Consider the following 20,871-nt stretch of genomic DNA (forward strand, 5'->3'; position numbering starts at 1 on the left):
CCAGAACACAGTGTTGGAGAGGAAGCTGAAGGTATGGTACACCAACACTGATGAAATAATGAATAAGTGGGAGGAGTGGCACGAAGGAATCAGAGGCATCACTAGACATCATAGCTCCCACAGAAACCAAGCTCACAAGAATGATTACAGATGACATCTTTCCAATGGGATATCAGATTCTGAGGAAAGACAGAGGGAACAGATGGGGTGGAGGAGTGACACTGCTCATCAAAAACCAATGGGATTTTGATGACCTGGAGAGAGGGAGACAGAGGAGAGGCAAGAGATTACATAATAGGAGCACTTCAGTCTGGAGGTCTCAAGGTGGTAATTGCAGTGGTGTATACCCCACCACATACTGGCTGAAATAGTCAGAAGGGCTCATGCGAGCAGGGCAAAGCTGCTGATTGTGGGCAACTTCAATCAAAAGGAAGAACCTGGAGCCGCATGGGGGCCCAGAAACGTGGAGGGCTAAGATGGAGGTGGTACTGGAAAACCTCATGTACCAACACATAAGGGACACAGCCAGAGAGAGAGAAGACGATGAACCAGCAAGACTAGATCTAGTATTCACCTTGAGAAGTGCAGATTTTGAAGACATCACATATGATAGACCCTCGGGGCCAGCGACCACGTGGTTCTGAACTTCGAATACATAGTATAGTTACAACTGGAGAGGGAAGCAAGAAGGGCAGGACGAATGAAGCCAAACTACAAGAGAGGGGACTACACAGGCATGAAGAATTTAATGCACAGGGTTCAGTGGGACAGAGAACTGGCAGGGAAGTCAGTAAATGAGATGTTACCGTTAGTTCTGTTACCGTTTGTACCCAACGGTAACAGAACTAACGAACAAAAGCCAGGATGAGCCCTTGGTTCACCCAAAGGTGTAGATAGGCCAAAAGAAAGTGTGCTAGAGAATAAAAAAAGAAAATAAAGCAAAGGACCCAGGAGAGTAAGGAGAGAAGTCGTAGAGCCAGAAATGAATATGCATAGGTAAGAAGGGAGGCCCAACGACAATATGAAATTGATATAGCAGCAAAAGCCAAATCTGACCTGAAGCTGTTGTACAGCCACATCAGGAGGAAAACAACAGTCAAGGACCAGGTAATCAGGATGAGGAAGGAAGGAGGGGAGATTACAAGAAATGACCACGAAGTGCGGAGCTCAACGTGATATTTAAGCAAGTGTTCACAGAAGAGACAGAAGGGACTCCAGAAAGACAGAGAGGTGGGGTACACCAGCAAGTGTTGGACACAATACATATATGAACGAGGAAGAAGTGAAGACACTGCTAAGCGAGCTAGATACCTCAAAGGCAATGGGGTTGTATACCATCTTTCCATGGGTCCCGAGAGGGGACGCAGAGGCACTGTGTGTACCACTAACAACAATCTTCAACAGGGCGACTACCTGAAGTATGGAAGACATAAAATGTATTCCCAGTTTTTAAAAAAGGAGACAGATACGAAACATTAAACTACAGACCAGTGTCACTGACATGTGTGGTATGCAGAGTCATGGAAAAGATTATCAGGAGAAGAGTGGTAGAGCACCTAGAAAGGAATGAGCTTATCAACGACAACCAGCACAGTTTCAGGGACGGGAAATCCTGTGTCACAAACCTACTGGAGTTCTATGACAGGGTGACAGCAGTAAGACAAGAGAGACAGAGAGAGGGGTGGATAGGCAGAATGCGTTTTCTTGGACTGTAATAAGGCGTTTGACATATTGCCACACAAGAGATTAGTGCAAAACTGGAGGACCAGGCAGAAATAACAGGGAAGGCACTGCAGTGGATCAGGGAATACCTGTCAGGAAGACAGCGAGTCATGGTACGTGACGAGGTGTCAGAGTGGTCGCCTGTGACGAGCGGGGTTCCAGAGGGGTCAGTTTTAGGACCAGTGCTGTTTTTGGTATATGTGAACATGACGGAAGGAATAGACTCAAAAGTGTGTCTGTTTGCAGATGATGTGAAGTTGGTGAGAAGAATTCAGCTGGACGAGGACCAAGCAGAACTACAAAAGGATCTGGACAGGATGCAGGCCTGGTCCAGAAACTGGCTTCTGGAGTTCAACCCCACCAAGTGAAAAGTCATGAGGATTGGGGAAGGGCAAAGAAGACCGCAGGCGGAGTAGAGTCTAGGTGACCAGAGACTACAAACCTCACTCAAGGAAAATGATCTTGGTGTGAGTATAACACCGGGCACATCTCCTGAGGCGTACATCAACCAAATAACTGCTGCAGCATACGGGCGCCTAGCAAACCTAAGAATAGCATTCCGACATCTCAATAAGGAATCGTTGAGGACCCTGTACACCGTGTACGTTAGGCCTATCTTGGAGTATGCAGCACCAGTTTGGAACCAACACCTAGCCAAGCTTGTAAGGAAATTAGAGATAGTGCAAAGGTTTGCAACAAGACTAGTCCCGGAGCTAAGGGGCATATCTTACGAGGAGAGTTTAACGGAAATCGACCTGATGACACTGGAGGACAGGAGAGATATGATAACGAGGATATGATAAGAAGGATATGATAACGACATAAAATACTGAGAGGAATCAACAAGGTAGACAGACAGGATGTTCCTGAGATGAGAGAGAACAACAAGGGGCCACAGTTGGAAGTAGAAGACTCAGATGAATCACAGGGATGTTTGGAAGTATTTCTTCAGTCACAGAGTTGTCAGGAAGTGGAATAGTCTGGCAAGTGATGTGGTGGAGGCAGGATCCACACATAGCTTTAAGAAGAGGTATGATAAAGCTCATGGAGCAGGAAGAGTGACCTAGCAGCGACCAGTGCAGAGGCGGGGCCAGGAGCTGTGAGTCGACCCCTTTAACCACGGCTAAGCGAGTACAACTAGGTGAGTACAACTAGGTGGGTACAAACACCCTCCTGCTGCCGCCATGGTAATGTACACACAAACACCCTCCTGCTGCCGCCATGGTAATGTACACACAAACACCCTCCTGCTGCCGCCATGGTAATGTACACACAAACACCCTCCTGCTGCCGCCATGGTAATGTACACACAAACACCCTCCTGCTGCCGCCATGGTAATGTACACACAAACACCCTCCTGCTGCCGCCATGGTAATGTACACACAAACACCCTCCTGCTGCCGCCATGGTATAGTACACACAAACACCCTCCTGCTGCCGCCATGGTAATGTACACACAAACACCCTCCTGCTGCTACAAATATAATATAATGAATATAATAAAACAAATTATTATCCATTATTCAAGCACACATCTGGTTCCCTTCTCTTCGTTCGGAAATTTTCACTGTTTACTGTATGCTCTGATTTATTTCCATTCATATCTGAGAGGCAGTTGTATAATGAAAAGCATGAGTTTTAAGAGGTGTATAATACAAGGATACACTACCATAGGCATACAAAATTATTTTTTTCTGGTTTCTTTACCCAATATATTAGAGTACATAGCCAAACAATGGGGTACAACAAATATTTTCACATCACATGCACATGGCCCATTAAATGAAATAAGCTGAAATAACATTTAAAATTAGACATACTCATCACACAATGAATTTTGAAGTCAACATTCATTCAATCCCAACTGGCCATATAAACTTTGAAACCCCTTATGGTTTCAAAAAAAAAAAAAAGCTTAATTTTTTACACTTACATGAAACTTGATGGAATGTGTAAGAACATTCCCCCGATCATTCTATATGAGTTGCAGCTAGAAGCTTTGCACTGTATATTCATCATGTTGATAAACAAGAATAACTTCCTTACAGTGCTATATATCAGCGTATGAATTATAATAAAAAAAAGTGATTCATACACCTGTATCTGCAAAACATCGGACAGTTAATATTTGTTTTTTTTATATATATTGTAACAAGCAGACTGTGAACGTTTCGATCCTTGGTAGTCTGGTGTGGTTAGTAAAATACTGACAAGCATACCACACCATGAAACATGTCTAACCTACATATATTAATTAACATTTTTCTTTGGTATATGACTTGACATTTTCATAATTATTGACATAAGACCTACAAACAATTATGCTTAACAATGACATCATATGCACCAGGGAAGCATGTTCAAGCAGAGGGTCTGTAGCACTCCACAAGCAAGTATAAATTCCGCTTTCAGTATTCCTTATAAAATCATGTAGCGAAAGATATTAAGGGACAATAAATGACTTCATAATATTTTCATTGGATTAAAAGTGTGTATTGAACACCTGTAGTTTTTGGGTAAAATAAGATAACCAAGCAAGACATTTTTGCATTCTCTTGAATGAGGTTGACATGTGATCTTAGTGTATAAACCTATCTATAATTATGATAATAACACTCCCTATGTAAATAAAGTATTCAACAAGTATTCAAGTTTTAGTTCGTATTTGGATAAATCTTCAGAACCAATTCCCTCCTTAGGATGCAATACATGTTTCGTTTGTATGTAAACTCGAATCTTTGATTATTTTTTTACAATAGCATCACCGACACTTAAGAAAATTATTCATTCTAACTCTTACAGTTGATGATGCATTGCGTATGTGATTCTCTGCTTAAATAAGAACAGAATAAAGAACATCTAAATAGGTGACGACATCATCAATTTTAAGCCTCGGGGTGGTAAGCTGTTGAGCTCATTTTCTCTAAATATTGGACAGGAACTCATACCTTATTGATATTATTCTTAGACGTTTTTATTGATCTCGCCACTGTATTGTAAAGTTAGAAATGTTACATTTTGCAGAAGAACAATTGGCCTCTGCATAATGGCTAATCCAAATGCATAAATAATTAGTGATGGATTATTAAAAGTACAAAACATGAAGACATAACACTGTGCACAACTTAGGCTGCAGCCCTTCTGATCTTCTCTGGAACATATCTCAACCAAAGTAATATTTCACACTGTAACATGTCTCCGAGTTTTCGTTTTCAGTAGCTCTTTCTCGTTGCAGAGTAAAAATAAGATCAATTAAATGAATAACAATACCCCAAGAACTATTATTTTATATATATATATATATATATATATATATATATATATATATATATATATATATATATATATATATATATATATATATATATATAATATAAAATTTACCCCACCAGTATTTGAATCCTAAAAATATTTCCTGTGGCATCAGTGCATAATTTTCAAGCGTCAACATACATTAATTCTTATTGAATCTGACTAGTTCATAGATTTATTTTATAGATCTTAAACGTACAGGCTTATAGTCTCTGAACTAAAGTTACAACTGAATGTACAGTACTTCTTGTTCCCATGTTTCAAATAGTGACTTGATCAATGTTTCCAGAGAATGCAAGACGGGCCTGATATAACTTCATGCTACCTGGTATCTAATGGTGACCTGGGGATCTGCTGGCAAGGAGACCGGATATTATAAATCTTGAAAATACAGACCATACTGGAATATAATTAAATATTCTGGTGAGGCAGTTGTAGCTCACTAGCGCAATTTTGTATTTTTTTTTTTTTAGCTTCTAATAATTTTTCCTAAGTCGGACGTTTCTTGCATATTTTTTCCCAATCGTTATTAAGAATTTTTAGCTTCTAATAATTTTTCCTAAGTCGGACGTTTCTTGCATATTTTTCCCCAATCGTTATTAAGAAAAAATCAATGGCACATCTTATCATAATCGTTGTGAAACCGTGTCTCTCCTCTTGCCACCAAAACGTGACGTGAGTCACCATTTCCTATCTAAGAAAACATTAGGACACTAAGCTCCTCATCATGTGATATTTCAAAATATACTGAGACCTGGTCCATTTAGAAAGGTAACGTTACACCAGTGATTATCTGACTGAATTTAATACAAAGTCTGGAGAATACGTAAACACTTATATTAAGTAATTTGTATCATTCTTCTAAATCTCATTGCCACTGAAAGAATGTTGTTATTAAGTAAAGATTACCTAGTCAGAATTGAGAGACCTCTAGTAGAAGCCTATTACACTATATTATCTGTACGCTTTTAACATACACTTTACGGCTTGCATGGTATTAAAATTAACACGCTCACTAAAAAGATCCAGATATCTTTCAGCTCCTAGATATTATGCATTTAATTTATGAATAAGAAAGCTAATATATTTCTTTATACTGTCATATTCCACAATTGACACTATCTATTCTACACAGAAAATAATTCATCCCTCTCATTCCCGTGCATAAGGTTATTGTTACATATACAAACAATAAAAATAAAATATCCATACATTGAATTACCTTGAAGTAGTTTATACTGGAAGTTCTCATACTTTTTTTTCTGAAGTGAATAGCAAAAGAGACTGGCTAGTAGACTATGTACAACATGTATGTCTTCTCTCCCTCCCATGACAAGTATTTAAGCAGTGATGACCTTATTGTGCACTTGCTACAAGCTGAAATTCACAGCTAACCCACAATTTAGAGAGGAAACTTCTGACAACGTTTCGGCCGGTCCTGGATCATTATCAGGCTGCGACTCAATGATAGTTCAGGATTAGCCACAACCAAGTCAAATAAAAAAAAATCTCCAAATTGTGGGCTGGTTATGAATTGTTCCAGCCACGGTATTGTAATTTTTATATTTCATTACAAACTATCCATGGCAATGTTTTTTTTATTATGAACTTCCTGAATATATTTCAGAAACTCTCGAACCACATTTTCTTGAAGAAGCTGATAAAGTAACACACAATTGCTGAGTGAGTCAGTTTATAGCAACCACATACTGAACCAGTCTCACTAATATTACTAGACTTTCTACATACAACCTTATACTTCCTTCTCAACACCGCACGAGCCTTATGGAAATTGTTCACTTTTCACCGAGGAAAAGTTGAGTTTCCTGCTCGTGATAAAAGGATAAGAACAAAACATAAGGTGAATGTAAAAAATTAATACGCTTGATTCAGAAGGAAATTTTACTTACAAAGTTATAATAATAATAATAATAATAAATAACCGAATAAATAAATACATAAATTAATCTAACCATAACCAAGGAACATATGTTCAGGAACAATTACAAAAAGGAAAATTGATAAAAAGCATAGCTTCACGATGGTCTTATTAAATATAACATGAAGTAATTATAACCAGAAAATATAACGTGTGTTATTCACTGTGTTGGAGACGAATACTATCAATTTCATACTGGACAATATTCACCATATAGGCGCAAAGTAATCAAACAATTTTTAATGTAAACTGATGATATCTTAAATACTGTAGTTACTGTGGTAAATAATATCAGGTTGTATATTATTCATGCTATTTATTAATAAGACCAAATATATTTTGATATAGCACTCACTTCGTATTGAAGGCCAACATAGAAATATTTAATCCTAAAATGAGTTTGTTCCATAGTATCAGTCACTGAAAGTTCTATGAACAGAGAAAGAGTATTTCGAGGAGATATTGGAATGGTGGAATATTTTATTATGGTGGAATATTTTATTGGTTATTCATTTTACAGATCAATGGCATATCAACAATAAATATTCAACAGTAAATATTTTTGTCTGAAGAGCAATTATTTGTATGTTAATTTATTAGGGGTTGAAGAACAATTGTATTTCGTGTGACTCTTTTATGGTTAACTTTCGTGTGTGTGTGTGTGTGTGTGTGTGTGTGTGTGTGTGTGTGTGTGTGTGTGTGTGATTTTTTTTTCTGATGAACACTGGTTTTGCTTGCATGTGACATTATAACACAGTAGTCTATTGTATAAACTCAATATCCTATAGTAGCAATCCATTATTCTGTGAGGAAATTATTACGTCAATTAACATATGGTGAGAAACTACAGTGAAGTGAAAATTAGGAACCATTTTTTAAACCCTAAAATTATTGTTCGGATGTGACATTAGTTTCCTTTTATTTCTTAACAGTAATACTGTAAAATATAATAGAGCCTTAAGAGGCACGTGAGTTTCCCTGTCTCTTAATATGTTTATTTTTCCCCTGTAATCTACCTTGTCCATAATTACTATCGCATTTGTGCGTGGAAAATTTTGAATTTTCCTAAATTCAGCATGTGTAAATTTAAATATAATAACTGTGTATCAAATTGTGATGCTGGTTTGACCCTTCGAGAAATTTCGAGTGAGGGGGGGGGGGATGTAGAACAATAGCGAAGCAGACGGGAGGACGCCATAGTAAAACTGAATGTGTGAACACTGGTCTGTTAATTGTGAAATGTAATCAGGCATCATCGAAGTTTATTTGGTGTATATCGGCCTCAATCCGTAATTTCGAAATTGCTGACACGTTCCCGCTGAAGAATTGGGATAAATAGTGTGGAAACCCCTTACAATTCGGCTACAAGGACGGAAAAATAGGGGACTGATTCTTCTCAGCAGCACACCTTAGCTAAGTGACGCATACCCATAATGTATAATAGCTTTTGCGTTGGCCATCATAAACTCTAGCTTTTAGGGTAGTGTTGGAGTGTGTTACACATAAAAACTGTGATCCAATAATTAAATGGTAAGTGGTAATACGAATTTCTTTTCTAGTAACACTATTGTATGGTACTAATAGTTATGGTACTTGTATGGTACTAATAGTTATATTTTGTGTATGCAGCAAGTGAACCAAAATATACAGTCCACACAATTTTAATTTACCAGAGTAGCTGGTTTTAATATTATAATTATGAAATGTCAGGTCTAGCTTTTTATGAGAGTAGCGATGGTGTGGGCATCGAGGGAGTGACAGTTCTGCGACCTACTGTCACTAAGTCCCACTTACCTTACCCAGATTATTTGCATGTAATAATTCAGGTACTACCCTGTAGTAGGCAATTTCTCACAGTCTGCTTTCGTAAGGTGGGATCTTTCCTTAATTCATGGTATAACCTAACATATCTGTGTTGCAGAGCTCTGAGCGTAATTGCCCTCAAAGATTTGTTAAGTTATACCTTGAATTAAGGAAAGATCCTAGTCTTCATCATACTAAAGCAGACAATGCAAATGCTATAGTAATTATGGACAAGGTAGATTATAGGGGAAAAATAACATATTAGAAGACAGGGGAACTGACTTGCCCCTTAAAATCCTAGTGAATAATACGAAGGATCAATAAATAATTGTATGAGTATAGTACATTTATGAATGGTGCAGACACCTAAATAAATGATAAAGAAACTTGCATCACATCAAAGGATAAAAGTAACAATATCGTGGCTGGAACATTTCACAGCAAGTTCGATAACTGGAGATGAAACTTAACGACGTTTCGGACCATTGCCCGAGTGACCGAAACGTCGTTAGTTTCATCTCCAACATGTAGGTTAGTTGTGAATAGCAAGATATTTGTCAATAACAAAGAAGTCAAAAAATTTTAGGTAATTGCTCTCCATCTTATGCGTCTTCGGAAGCAAACCTTCCTAGTGGTGATCATAGAGAGAAAGGGGGAAGGCTACGATAGTGCTTTTTAAAATAGTTATAGCTACGATCAAGTCAGATTTATGAACATATACTTTTCTCATATTGATACCAAATGTTTCTTTTAATACTTAAAACTGAGAAATATTTGCTTTTCAAAAATCCGTTCATAAAACTTTCCCAGTTAATCTCACACAATATGCATTGTTTTGCAAATATTTTTCTTTAATTATGTAATTTGTTTCCATCTATCATAAACGCCTCACTTCTCTGGACTGTTATGATTACTAAAAGTGGAAATAATTAGTAAAAACAAAAATCTATAAATTTGAGAAAAAAACTCAACGTGAATAGTGGAGTATTTAATACGAATTAGTTTCATTAATATGCATGTGATCACAGGATTAAAAAAAATGCACAATTAAAAAATATCATCCAATATAAATATAGGTAAGAAACAAATCTAATTTAAAAAGTGGTTCCAAATTTTGACATGCAATGAGGAGCATCAGTGCAATCGTAAGATACCATAAAATAATGGTTTACATTCTTGGGGAAGGGAATGTATTTTATACACTTGACAGCTATGGAGATAAAGACTATGGATGAAAGTAACAGATGAAACCCTGATGCTGGAGGCTTGCAGGAAGCAGACATCTGAGAGGCTAGTGGTGAGGTTCTCCAACTAGCAGGGGTAGGTGCTGGGGATGCTACATGATAATCACAGCTGCACATCTAGCTGTTTGAGGCTGTAAAAAAAAATATACATTTATTGTTTTTGCTTTAACCTTCTTCCGAGGGAAAAAGTAGAATGGTTAAGAATTGTGATAGGAAAATAGAAGGAAGATAGAGTGAAAAGACAAGAGGGAAAGAGAAAGGAGGAAAACTATTATTATTTTGTGCATCCCCTATTTGAAACAATTAAGAAAACAAGAGAGAGAGAGAACGTATGAAGAGAAAACGGGTCGATAATGGCCGTTTATATACAAACGGCAAAAATAATAAAATTTTGAAAAAAGTGAAAAGAACAATAACTCGAGGACACACAGAAAATGGCATTAACCGCAAGTACTTCCCGTTCCACTGTCTACTTGCAGCGTGATTTTAAAAAGTACAACTGAAATAAATCGATAGTGGAGGAAATTCTTTCTATTATCTATCGGAAAATGAAAAATAATTTAACTCGCGAAGTTTGGGTATTAATCCACGTAGAATATTTCAACCTGCTCCCCGTAGGACCTGGAGCCCAAGAGCTGTACCACCTCCTTCCGCTCTTGTTATGCGAGAGCAAAGTCATGGTCATCAGACAACGTTATCTCTTGCTTCACTAATGTTTTCCAAATTCTATATAACTAATAAATGCATAATTTATACAAAACACTTGTGTAAAAATTTGAAGAGAATATTCAAAATGAATTATCAACAAAAATCAGAATGGTGATATTTCAACATCATTCTGTACGTACACATTCCCATTTCTTCTACTTTCGTGTACATATTCTAGTTTTATTACTGCAAATGTTGAAGATATTGGTAGCTGTATTAATGTTTGTAGAATTACCAACAATGTGTAAAGTAAAAGGACACAAATGCAGCTAATGTGACATTTTATTTTGGCAACGTTTCGCTCTCCAGGAGCTTTTCAGGCTTCTGGAGAGCAAAACGTTGCCACAATAAAATGTCACATTAGATGCATTTGTGTCCTTTTACTTTACATATTGGTGGCTAATATCAAAGAAAACGTTTTGTGGCAGCCATGTTATTGCTGCCACAGCTCAAACATAAACAAGTTTTATAGATCCCACAACTTGCTAGGTAGTGTTTATTTGGTTATGTTATAAAACGAGAGAAGATCTATTGAAATAAGTTGCAAATTTATATTAAATGGAGGAACACTGACGTCTCATTTTCTCGGCTAATGGACGCCAGGGTACAGTATAGTCTATATTTGTCATTTATTATTTTATAATGCAAAACCTGCGTGTTTAGAACACTTTTGACCCTATATTTTATATTTCCATATAATTCCCAATATAAGCATAATCTTAATTTAAATTAATCCTTTTCCTATTAAATTCGCAATGCAACAGCTCATGGAAACACTTGAAATTTTTCCTTCTAAAAATGATACTTCTTGGTAACCAACTTCAGGACCTCGCTCAGTAACACAAGGACCTCGCTCAGTAACACAAGGACCTCGCTCAGTAACACAAGGCACACACATAATGTTTATCTAGTTTATGAAGAATATATTATTAATTTGACTATACACATTTAAGCTTCACCATCAAAATGGCTGTGAATGTTAGTGGAGAGTGGGAAAAAACATTAGGCCTAACCAGGTGGTGGATGTATGACAGTTTTTTGCTGTTTTTAGATATTTTTTTTAATCAGAAACCAGTCGGTTAATGGTCATTTCTCTCTGATAGCAATGCAGTAGTTAAGTACTAATTTCTGTTATAATATGTCGTATAATCGAGCAAGTGTATTCTCTTTATTAATTTATTCTTTTTAAGATTCTGATCACTATGACTGCAGATTATTTGTGTTTGATGAGACGTTAAGAAGAGATTTAATGCATAACGATGGATAAATAATATTTGACAAAATGCTGTCAATACTTACCAACATACTGGCGAGGGATGGGTGCGTTGGGTGGCGCTCGTCCCATCATGCCCAGAGCACCTGGACGAGACAGCAGACTGGCAGGACCAGTGCGGATGGGCTTTGCTGTAAGATACAGCAACGTGAACATTACAAGCCACAGAAGGAAGAGCAATGCACAACTATGTATATATTTAATCTGTGACAACTCAGTTTATCACAATAAAAGATTTCTCTGCAACTTTATTTTTTATATGATGAAGTTTTTGAGTGTAAAAAAAAAAGTCAAATAAATCACTGGTGTGGTTATATCAGACACAGAAGTAAATGTATTTACTAAACTTTTTCTCACTAAGAGTCGTAATATTTCATCTGACCTAATATTATATCTGGTCTATAAAATAATTTCTGCAATATTAAAATTCTGAACAGACTCAGATTCTCCTGACCTCAGGTTGTTGGAGTCGTCACCCACATGGAACATAAAACCAGAACTTAATACGTAATCCATTCCTCTTTAAACCATTAATAATTTAATTCATCATATAGGTGTTTTCCGTTAAGTAATTTATAGGGTTCTCTGAATTGTGTAATAGTTTTAGTTATTGTAACAAATATTTTATTGCATAATAATATGCAACAAAAAACTGTTGCATATAATTAATAACAATAAAAACTTGTATTATTTACCATAAAGACCCGGGCCGGGAGAATACCGGCGAATAAAAAAAAAAATTACCATAGAACTTTTCATGCAGTTTTTCAACTAAATTAATTTGGCTCTGAAATATTCATATTCGTTAAGTTTTCTTTGACATGTTCTGGATCTATACTAAGTTATCCTATTTTTAATTCTATCATTATTCTGTTTAAGGCTCTTGTTATTCGAAATTGTATAGGCTATATTACTTAGTTAATTCTTATCGCAAATATATTTTATAATTAGCATGATTTTTTTTATATTATTTTATAATTGCATTTTAATATTATTGTAATATAATTTTAGATTAGATTTTACTTCATTAAAAGACCCCTTAGGGAAGGTTCTGGTGAGGGGCTCTTGATCTGGGGAACTTGATTTGTGTTCCAGTTCCCCAAATTGAGTCTGAATACCTTCCATCCCCCCATAGGCACTGCATAATCCCTACGGGTATAGCGCTTTCCATTAGTAAAAAAAATTAGTTCATTAAAATACAAAAAGATTAGGAACAAATATAAAATGTTTATAAATGACGATAATTTTTAAAGGGGTGGTAGACCGGTAACCCAGCGGAAGGCATCGGTCAGATGACTTAAACCCGCGTCAGGAAACACTTGTCCTGTTTCCTGATGAACCTTACCTAATTAGGAACAAGAATAACATGTATCATTCACAAAAACCTCTATTTCAAATAGTCCATCCAGCTCCCCCGAGGCAGGACACGTGATCAGGATGTTACAGGCATTTCCTCTCTTAGGACACGTGATCAGGATGTTACAGGCATTTCCTCTCTTAAGTCATTGCAAAATTTATTAAAATATAAATTAATAATCTTCAGACGATGAAAAGTGGTCTGTATCCAGATCGAAAAATAATGTTTATATTGAATTGGAGAAAATAGTTCATTCTAATGCATTATAGTTGTCATATTTATGTTCCAACGGAAAGTCTTGTTTTATATATTTCTTAATTTTTTTGATGTACGTTAAACATATCTTTTTAATTGATGGTTAATTATCCTCGAAGCTTTTACATTGTCTTATCACTTACATCGTCTCTCATATGGGAACGAAAGAAGGAAACACGATATACTTACCAATATGAGCGCCCTGACCCCTCCTGGCAAGATTCTTCTGTCGCACAGCTTCCTTGATACGGTCAACTTCATACTGGTAGCGCTTCCTGTCCCTCATGGCTCCTTCTTTAGCCTCCTTCAGAGCGGTTTCGAGTGCCTGTTACAAGACAAACGTACTATAGCACCATTAACGCATGGATACAAAGTCCTACTGCCCATCAGTATTAAAAAAAACAAGACACGGGAACAGGGCAAGATCTTAGTATGACCGCGATCAGTCTTCTGCAGTACTTTAACAAGTCTCATGATACTCTACACGGAGGGAAACGTTGTCATGATAAATACTTGTACTGCACCAGTGTCTTCCTTCAACCTTCAATATACTGTAGAAATAAAAGAAATTTATCATTCTCTCATATATATATATATATATATATATATATATATATATATATATATATATATATATATATATATGTATGTATGTATGCAAGGAATTCGCAAGAGCAGGCGAAATATACACAAACACTGATCTCTGGCTGAAGGAGACTCGAACCTACGAACCTTGGAACAAGGTACGCAGTGCTTTACCAATCTCACCACACTGGACAATACCTTGGCGTCCAGCTTGCGCTTGACGTTTGATCCAAGGCAGCCAGCTTTCAGGGAGAAGGCTTACAGCTTTTCATCTCATCCCCTGCATGCATCTAGTAAGGCTGATGCATGCAGGGGATGAGATGAAAAGCTGTAAGCCTTCTCCCTGAAAGCTGGCTGCCTTGGATCAAACGTCTAGCGCAAGCTGGACGCCAAGGTATTGGTCCAGTGTGGTGAGAATGGTATAGCACTGCGTACCTTGTTCCAAGGTTCGTAGGTTCGAGTCTCCTTCAGCCAGAGATCAGTATATACATACATATATATATATATATATATATATATATATATATATATATATATATATATTTAGAGAGAGAGAGAGAGAGAGAGATTGATTAAATGATGAGATCCATCTCCAGTGTAAATATATATATATATATATATATATATATATATATATATATATATATATATATATATATATATATATATATATATATATATGCAATAAGATCACAGTAAACAGGTGATTTCAGAATATGCAAAACAACCACTATGAAAGAATAGAGAAATTCCAAGCGCTTTTGTGACTACTCACATTATCAAGTTACCATGATCGTTCCTTGATAATGTGAGTAGTTACGAAAGCGCTTGGAATTTCTCTATTCTTTCACAGTGGTTGTTTTGTGTGTGTATATATATATATATATATATATATATATATATATATATATATATATATATATATAAAAAGGCAAAACAAAAAAAAATGAAAAAAAAAATGAAGTAACTGAACAGTTAATCTGGGAATATTAAAACTCAACGTTAAATATACATACATTAAGGTGTCTACTTAAAACCAAACCCAAAATGTGTAAGTAGCGTGAGTGGCAGAATGCATTCTTCTGATGCCATTATTGACATCTAGAAGTTAATGTTATTGCAGAAAAAATGATAGATCGTGAAATGCATAAGATATAATAAACTCAGTCAATGGTACCTTTTTTTTTTTTTTTTTTTTTTTTTGTTTAGCCGGTATTCTCCCGGCCCGGGCCTTGTCCAAGTGGTGGCCCGGCCTTGGCTCCCTCTTTAGGGAGTGTCTGAGACCTAAGTCTCCCATGGGAGGAGGCACAAGTACCTCCTCATCTTTGGGACCAACTGTCCCCAGGCCTAGCCACAAGCTAGGCCTCTCTGGTCTGCCATCCCCGCCCCAAGGGGGCAAATGGGAATGACAGTCTTATGAGCTAAAGGCTCGGGCTCAGGCACCTACCCTACCCTAGAAGGGTTAGGCATGGTGTCGATGAATGGTACCTTATACCATCACATGACATTATAAATTATATATTTGTGCTTCTTCTATTTATAAAAAAGTATGTAAACAACTTCAATATGGATGAAAAATAATGAGCCCTGTAAATTTATTAGGCGATCAAGTATACGTTATTAATTGTTAATAACACCGTCTTTACTTCTGGAAGTATTTCCAACCTTGCTGCGCTAAACATCTTACAAATTTAATTACTGAAGCATCCACTTATACCCCCATCCACTCCTTCATATTCCATCCTTACCTATCCGTCTTCCTTCCCCAACTTACCAAAACTCTAGTTATAGCATTCTTCTTCTTCATTCACTTGCTATTACACAATCCTCATATTATCTATTCCCCATCTGATATGCTTTTTCGTTTCAAAACTGCAGATATCCCCACCCCTCCTTCATAAATGTTACTCACACTCCAACAGTACAAGTCAGAAGAAGCAATTGCCTCCATTCACTGGTATCTAATATTCTCACACACGATTACTGGATGTCTAAGCCTTCAAGGCGGTATAGGACGACTCCTATACCGCCTTCCCTACAGTACAAATTTATACGTACTCCAAGTCATCCTATTTGGTGTCACCTCTTTAAATGTCCGAACCCACTCATAAACCTCTCTTCAGACCTCTGGTAACCCCGTACCTGCTTCTTATCTCCAAGCTACGAATTCTCTGCATAATCCATACACAACACATTGCCTTCAGACTCGACATATGTGATGTTCTTTGTCTCCACAAATGCCTCAATGCACCACTCACCTTTTTCCCCTCGTTGATTATATGGCTCATCTTGTCTTTCATAGACCCATCTGCCGACAAGTCCACTTCCAAATATCTGAACACATTCATTTCCTCCATACTCCCTCCCTCTAATCTGATACCTAATCTTTCATTACCTAAAGTTTTTGTTATCCTCATCTTGCTCTTTCCTACGTTCACTTTCAATTTCCATCTTTTACACACCTTCCCAAATTCGTTCACAAAACCTATCCAACTTTTCTGTAGAATCTACCAAAAGCACAGTGTCATCAGCAAAAAAGCAATTGTGACTACTTAGACTTTGTATTAGCTTCTTCATCTCTTAATCCGACACATCTTCCCAACATCCCAGTATTCACTTATCTTACATCCTATCAATAAATATATTAAGAAAGCATGGCGATATTACGTGTCCCTCTTTAAGGCCCACCTTTACAGGACAATAGCATCCCTCTAACCTCAGCTTCACTATCCCCACAAAATTTTTTTAACTACTTTCAGTAACCTACCACCTATTCCATACTCTTGCAACATCTTCCGCATTGTTTTCCTAGCTACCCTATTACATGCTTTTGCCAAATCCGTAGATGCAATGAAAATTTCCCTACCCTTATCTTAATTATATGCTTCAGTGTAAACACTTGGTCTACACATTCCCTTCCCTTCCTCAAGCCACCTTGTTCATCTGAGATCCTGCTCTCCGTCTTACCCTTAATTCACTCAATTATAACTACCATACACTTTACCAGGTACACTCAACAGGCTTATTCCCTATAATTCTTACACTCTTTTGTCCCCTTTTTCTTTATTCAAAGGAACTATGCACGTTCTCTGCCAATCCCCAGGTACCTTCCCCTCTTACCTGGAGTATACCTGGAGAGGATTTCGGGGGTCAACGCCCCCGCGGCTAGGTCTGAGATCAGGCTTTCATACAGTTACTGAATAAACGCACCAACCACTCCAAAACTATATCCCAAATGTATTGGTATCAATGTTGGCTGGTATTGGTCATTTGTATGGTATCTATATATTTTATAATATTAATATTGATTACATTTGTGCTTAAAAATATCATTATCACTTGGCCTCACGATTGTGAGAGTTACTCACACACACACACACACACACGCACACACCAGGAGCTTGGAGTCGACCACTGCAACCTCAACTAGGTGAGTACACACACATACACACACACACACACACACACACACACACACACACACACACACACACACACACACAACTATCGACAAGTACCTAGCACAAGTCAAATAATGAGAAATAACATTATTACTGAGTTATTTAATATTTAATCTTCTTATGTTGTTTAATATCCATAATAAATTTAGAAACATATAGGAAAAATATCGGTATATTAGCCGAAATAGAGGTATCGTTATCGGCAATCTTTTTGCCGATACCGATAACGATATTTAATAAGTGAATAGAGCAATCTCTCAGTATACTTACACCTCTCAGGTCTATAGCTTACATCTTATACTGAGATGCCTGTAATTTTTTTCACGAATGTGCTACAAGACCAGAGATTCATGCGTTGGGCCGCATAAACTTTTTAATAATAACTATTTTCAAGTATAATCTGTTATTCTAAAATGAGGATTTTTGAACAGTAATAATTAAAAAAAATTGACTTAGTAAATGCGTGAATAGTTAAAAGCATAACGCTAGCCAGTGACTGATGTACTCCAGGAAGTACTGTGTGCTCCAGGGAGTATTGTGTACTCCAGGGAGTACTGTGTACTCAGTAATAGGACATTTCAGTTCAGACTTGCTATACAGCACGGTAGTAGGGTGGTAGCAGGTACATAGTTAAGACCTTCTGACGTAGTAGGTCATGTGTGCTTGCTAATTAGGTCAAACCGGTAGTAGCGGGAAGAAGGTTAGATCCTGCTTACCTAGCAGCTCACAGGTGCTAGATAATTAGGCAAAAAATATAATGTGTTACAAATTTCGAGTGGGCCATGCAACGTTAGTGATCCGCATGTTGGGCGCCACTGTCTGCTATAGGCATTATACTGAATTTCCTTGTGTGATATACCTTTAATCAACTTCCTGATTAGGTATATTAGTGATATACTCTCTTATCTGGTATGCCAAAGTCTATTTTTATCTGGTATATTAGTCAATAAAATCGTTGTAGACATCGTATTAAGAAAAAAACAAAACTTATTAGTTTCTTCAGTGTCATAAAATTGAATGTACGTCTCTCTGATTCCGAATGTGTATAAAATTTAATGAATGTTACAACTGTATGTATATACAGGGATACATGACCATAATTTTTGGTTATCAAGGAAAAGCGCTAAACCCACCTTGAGGAAGGTGAGGATAAAACCCATTCCCTGGATCAAGAGCCCTTCACCAGCATCAAGGTACTTCCCCCCCCCTCCTTCAGGGGATACCAGACCATAACTGTTTCCTAATTATTGATTTTGTGTAAAAGATATTTAAAATTATTTATAGTAATAATTAACTTGTGCAATGAAAAAAATCACAAAAGGATATTTTGTCCATGCCAGTACCATACAAAAGTCATAGAAATTATTAGGAAAACCTATAACATTTTTTTATTGTTTTTTTTTTTTTTTGCATTAATTTCGGAGTTCTTGAACAATAATGAACGCATGTCAAAAAGAAAAAAAAATCATGAGCGAGTATTTGTGTTGAGTGATGTGCAAGTTAAGGACTTCAAAATTTCACTTATGGGTCTATTGAAGTGCTGAAAATTACTATAATTAATATGCAAAACTGTGCAAATAAAAAAAACTACATTAAAATGGTTATACTGCCCTGGATCAGCCTGCTAACTTGCCTCTGACTGCCATGGTTTATTACAGAACATCATTAATTCCTTATGGTGAAGCAAGACAAGAGTCCAGATGTCACTATGAATCTACAAAAGATAAATGCATTAAGGAAAATTGGAAAGAGAATACTGAAAGTCTGAGTAGGTTTACATAGTAATAAAAAAAAAACATACACAAACATTCCCGGTTTATTATGGAAAAATCTATAATAAACGTAAGTAGCAGGTTAACTTACATGGTTAACCTGCTACTTAAACTTGACTCGTGTCAAGTTTAAGAAGATTTATACTTAAACTTGACTCGTGGCAAGTTCTAAGAAGATTGACTCGTGTCAAGTTTAAGAAGACTTGAGATGATGATGATGGTGGTGAATGGGTAAAATGTAAATTTTATATTCTACTACGTTACTGTGCGGTGGATTATGGTGGATCATTGTTAGGTTCGTTAAGATGCGTCAGGAAACAGGACAAGTGTTTCCTGACGTGGGTCTTAGTCATGTGATGACCCGCCACTGGAGCTTATGGTCATCAGACCGAGGCCTTACCCCTCCACCCCTTTTAAAAATTAATATTAGCTGCGAGTCAGTCCCTCATTGCTAAACTGGAACTGAAACCTGCTAACACATTCCAGGATTTGTGGATAACTAATTTTTACTGTTTGGATCGGCAACTAAGGAAAGACTCGGAGACATAACAGAAACTCTTCTAAACATCAGGAAAATTTTCCCCTTTCTGCTGACAAATAAAATGCTAATATTTATTTTCTATTGAGAGGAAAGCACTCTCAGCACACATAAGGGGGATTACCAACAGACCCCTGGCAGTCTTCAAGCTGGCACTGGACAAGCACCTAAAGTCGGTTCCTGACCAGCCGGGCTGTGGCTCGTACGTTGGTTTGCGTGCAGCGAGCAGCAACAGCCTGGTTGATCAGGCTCTGATCCACCAGGAGGCCTGGTCACAGACCGGGCCGCGGGGGCGTTGACCCCCGGAACTCTCTCCAGGTAAACTCCAATGCTTTCCTCTCAATAGAAAAATAAATACATGTAATAGCATATAGCATGTGGCCTCCAGGGGCCACATGCTATATGCTTAAGAAAGTTATACGTAACAAAATGAAGTTACAAGATGATGAATGATGAGAAAGAGGAAAAGAAGGACGAAAATAAAGAGGAAAAAGAGAAGGAAGAGAATAGAAGGAAGGAAAAGAGGATGGAGTAAGAAGAGTGAGAGGAATGGGAAGAAAGAGGCACGAAAGAGGAGGAAGAAAAACTTAGGGGGGAAGCAACAAAAAACATGAAGGAAGAGAAAACAGAGAAGGGCAAAAAGAAAGGAGAAAGAAAAGGGAGGGAGAATAAAAAAGGGCTATAGAGAAAGAAATGTAAAGAAGATAAAAAAGAGCTGGAGTGCAGGGGTGGGGAAGTTGAGAAGAGGAGTGGAAGCGAGAAGCTGAAAAGAAGAACGGAGGGGAGGAGGATGAGTAGAGGCGATGAGGAAGTAGAGAAGTGGATGAGAGGAGGAAATTGAAGAGTGGAGGGGGAGAAAGAAGTTGAGAAGAGTGACGGATGGAAGGAGGTTGTGAAGAGA

The 20,871-nt window shown here is 37.2% G+C and overlaps 1 protein-coding gene across 3 annotated transcripts in view; it reads right to left on the minus strand.

Annotated features, from left to right (window-relative positions):
• Positions 1–6,923: 6,923 nt before the first annotated feature.
• Positions 6,924–20,871, minus strand: part of LOC128686394 (kinesin heavy chain) — a 609,520-nt gene continuing 595,572 nt past the window's right edge. For all 3 annotated transcript variants that reach the window (XM_070085754.1, XM_070085756.1, XM_070085757.1), the window contains 3 exons: positions 13,804–13,939; positions 12,029–12,133; positions 6,924–10,152 (listed from right to left, as the gene is read on the minus strand). In XM_070085754.1, coding sequence (XP_069941855.1) covers positions 10,139–10,152; positions 12,029–12,133; positions 13,804–13,939 — 255 coding nt within the window. In that variant the 3' untranslated portion in view covers positions 6,924–10,138. The remainder of the gene's footprint in view (positions 10,153–12,028; positions 12,134–13,803; positions 13,940–20,871) is intronic.

Source organism: Cherax quadricarinatus, chromosome 17, assembly GCF_038502225.1.
Source record: "Cherax quadricarinatus isolate ZL_2023a chromosome 17, ASM3850222v1, whole genome shotgun sequence".
NCBI classification, from domain to species: domain Eukaryota; kingdom Metazoa; phylum Arthropoda; class Malacostraca; order Decapoda; family Parastacidae; genus Cherax; species Cherax quadricarinatus.